Genomic DNA, 3,573 nt, shown 5'->3' on the forward strand with positions numbered 1-3,573 from the left:
ATATATATATATATATATATATATATATATATATATATATATATGATGTATGTAGTGGCATATAATTGAATTGAACCTATAATAAGAATTTTTGATACTTTGTAATAATTACAGTAATTCCTCCTTGTTACTATGATCTTCAATGAGCCATAAAAAAAAGTAAAGTAAATTATTGAATTAAATTTTAATCTACTTGTTGTAGAAGATAGAAGCTGTGCTGGCGGCTGAAATGGAGGCATTGGAAGCTCGTTACCGAGATTATTTGCCCTCTGGCCTTAGTGGTTTCTCTTTACCTTCCTTTGATTATTCTGATATATCACTTCCTAACACCTTGCAAAAATCTTCTCGCTTACCTCGATCTACTCCAAATTCTCCATCTCCGTTTACTATACCTAGAGTCTCTCTTAGACTTACTGGTTCAGATACTACTTCCACAAATGGCACGCTTGTCCGAAGTCGTTCTAAACCAGATTTAATGCCATCTTGTCTGTCCCGTAGATAGTACTTGCCAACATCATATATCTCATACATTTTTCTTGTTTATTGATAAATTTGGAAATATAAATATAAAGAGTATAATTTTATTTTATTAAATTAGAATTCTTAGTATGTTCTATAATATAATCCAATTACATAAATAAATGCACAATATATATTATAATACAATATAACACAATATAATTAATTCATAATATAAATAAACAATATAGAACAAAATAAAGATATTTATATTTCCAAATTAATCTTATTTCTGTTTTCAACAATATAACATTCCATGTGCTTCCTTTATTGCTGTTTTCTTCATACTATACACTTTATATGGAGTTGGTACTAATGAGTATACTTTAACTTATGAAATAGACATTGTTTATATATATAAATATTTTATATATATATATACATATATATGCATTAAATAATTATATATTTATATTTTGCTGCTAGCTTATCATATAAATTGTGATAGAATACGTTAATATAACTGTGGCCAGGCTTACATAATATGTTAAAATCTTGAAAGAGTAAGTAAAAGAAAAGAGAAAAACTTTACATATTATAATGACGCAGGTACTTAAGTATGATCTAATATGACTTATGGATAAATCAGTGCAATATTTAAGAATATTTATTGCAAAAAATAAAAAAAAATATATTCAAGTATATTCAAGTACCAATATTGGTATGTGATTTACAATTTCATTTGATTAATTATTATCATTGAAAATGTGCCTTGTATCATAGCTTCGTAGTTGTATTTTCCATTACAGCTGTATTATTATTATTATTATTATTGTCCTTTGTCATATGAAAATTACATATAAAGAGTTCAATTAATTTTATATTCCAAAGCTTAAATATATATGTGAAGAAAATAATATGGGCAAATGTGGTTACTATTGGTTTCATGCTATGTTTTGTCAAGTAGTAGAACTATGTGATAAATGCTTTTTTTTTAAAGGGTTCTTATGTGGGTATCTAATAGCAAACATGCTAATTTGTAATTGTAGTCCTTGCGCATAAATATTCCCACAAGAACCTTTGTAAAAGAAAAATATAAAGAGATGCCACAGTCGGATTTCAAAAGCAGTATTATAGAAAATATTGAAAGGTTAGTTAAATGTGTTGTACGCTACTATTTTTGTTCACTTTGTTACAGAAAATTTTGAAAGTTACCTTGTGCCATACAATTCCCATTTTTCTAAGGTTAAAAACTGTAACAAGTATTTTTTTTTTTTTTTAATATAAATTTTTTCAAGCTAACAGATAATTAATCTCTTTTATTTCATATTACAGAGACTAGAAGAACAATTTGCTCTTCAATTAGAAGAGCAGGAAGCAATTTATGGACCTAGCGCGATTCCATTATGCTTACCAGCAGACCTTCCTGATCTTACGCATCATACTGCTGGTTCTACACGCAGTTCATTATCTTCTGTAAGCGAAGGTTGATGCTAAAAGCATACAGTTATCCAATAGACTCAGTGTTTGCTAATGTTACTGAGAAATAATGATTATGATTACTATTTTTTGTAATCGAGTCCAAGAGAGTGATGTAATAAGAACAAGTTTTATTTTTCACCAGCATTCTATTTTGTAATGAGGAATGAAAGTGAAAATATTTCTATGGACGCATCATTGTTATTCAAGTAATAGCAGATTGCAAATGCAGTATTTGAATTATATATCAGAATATTAATAATTATTGTTGAGTAAAGACTGCTATCAACAATAAATAATGTTAATCAAAGTAATCGAATAAGCTGATTTCCATAAGAGTTTGGAAAAACTTTTAACCTTTGCAAGAAGGGACTTTCCATTGAGAAATTTACAAATTTTCATAATGTAGATTAAATATGATTTTTATATATGTATATATTGGATGAGTCACCTAATTTGATTATTTTGAATTATTAATGAATTGTTTGATGCATAAATGAATTCTGAAACAAAGATTTATTCAATGTTTCTTGAATTTGTTACAATCAAAAATTAAACAGTTTTTGAGTAATTCGAGATTATCAAATTAGGTAATTTATTCGATATATATGTTATATATGTATATAAGAACCATTGAATCATGAGATAAATTTTTATAGGTCGTTGAATTTGTTTTTTATTCTCTATAAAGATATAGAAAAATAATGCGTTTTCGCTTAAAAAAAAAGACAAAAAAAGAAAAAAAAACAGAAAAAGAAAAAAAAGAAATAAATGAAGTATCGACGATCTTGATATATCTCTAAAAACAAAACAAAACAAAACAAAACAAAAATAAAGATTTCGAAGAATATTCTTCTTCTTCAAACATTATAACTTTTTTCAGAGAGTTCTTTTTTTTTTATACATTCATGAGTGGTGAAGATATTTAAATGTTTCCATTAAGTGCTGTACCTTGTGTGTGTGTGTATATATATATTTTCTTTTTCTTGGGAAAACTGCATTAAAATTTATTGTATGAAAGGCCTTGTAAAATGTTGCAACTTTTTGCATAAAAAAGTATCATGAAAGTTTTAATCGCATACTGAAGTTCATATTGATATGATCTACTTAATCCGCCCAATTACTGTTCCAAATGAGTCCAAGAAATTAATAAAAGCCTAAATGCATTATATAAATGCAACTTAATACTGGTATCAAATAATTAACCGTCAATTTGAGAGGAATCAACTAAATATTGAACAATGTATATTTTCTATGATCACATTACGGCTTGTGATTTTATATATATATATATATACAGCTTGTTATAAAGACATTATCACATTTTCATTTTTCTTGAAAACTTATATTGTATAATTTTGTATTAACTTACTCGTGGGAATGCTATTAGGCATTCATTTTTCTATATTTGCTATAATAACAAATAATAATAATGATAATAATCAATATTAATATAATATTAATAATAAAATAATAAATATTAATCACACATTGTACTTCATATTTTAAGGGTATTAAATTCGGGTCCTTGGAATGTTTCTATGTATGAGAGTCTGAGGTTTAATGCAAAGTCTGTAGTCACCATGTTCGACTAAAGGAGTTAAATTGCTTGCAAATAAAAAATTCAGCGCGAGT

General features: G+C 26.3%; 1 protein-coding gene across 11 annotated transcripts in view; it reads left to right on the forward strand.

The window, feature by feature from the left end:
• Nucleotides 1–3,012, forward strand: part of LOC122631279 (serine/threonine-protein kinase 10) — an 11,497-nt gene extending 8,485 nt beyond the window's left edge. For 9 of the 11 annotated variants that reach the window (XR_006327663.1, XR_006327668.1, XR_006327664.1 and 6 more), the window contains 2 exons: nucleotides 203–1,609; nucleotides 1,795–1,936. Coding sequence is in view for 2 of the 11 variants with exons in the window: in XM_043816754.1 (XP_043672689.1) it covers nucleotides 1,795–1,950 (156 nt within the window). In the remaining 9 variants the exon portion in view is untranslated. Of the gene's footprint in view, nucleotides 1–202; nucleotides 1,610–1,794 lie in introns of all 11 variants that reach the window. The other 2 variants (XM_043816754.1, XM_043816756.1) reach the window with 1 other exon arrangement.
• The last annotated feature ends 561 nt before the right edge of the window (nucleotides 3,013–3,573 follow it).

Source organism: Vespula pensylvanica, chromosome 8 (assembly GCF_014466175.1).
Source record: "Vespula pensylvanica isolate Volc-1 chromosome 8, ASM1446617v1, whole genome shotgun sequence".
Classification (NCBI taxonomy): Eukaryota; Metazoa; Arthropoda; class Insecta; order Hymenoptera; family Vespidae; genus Vespula; species Vespula pensylvanica.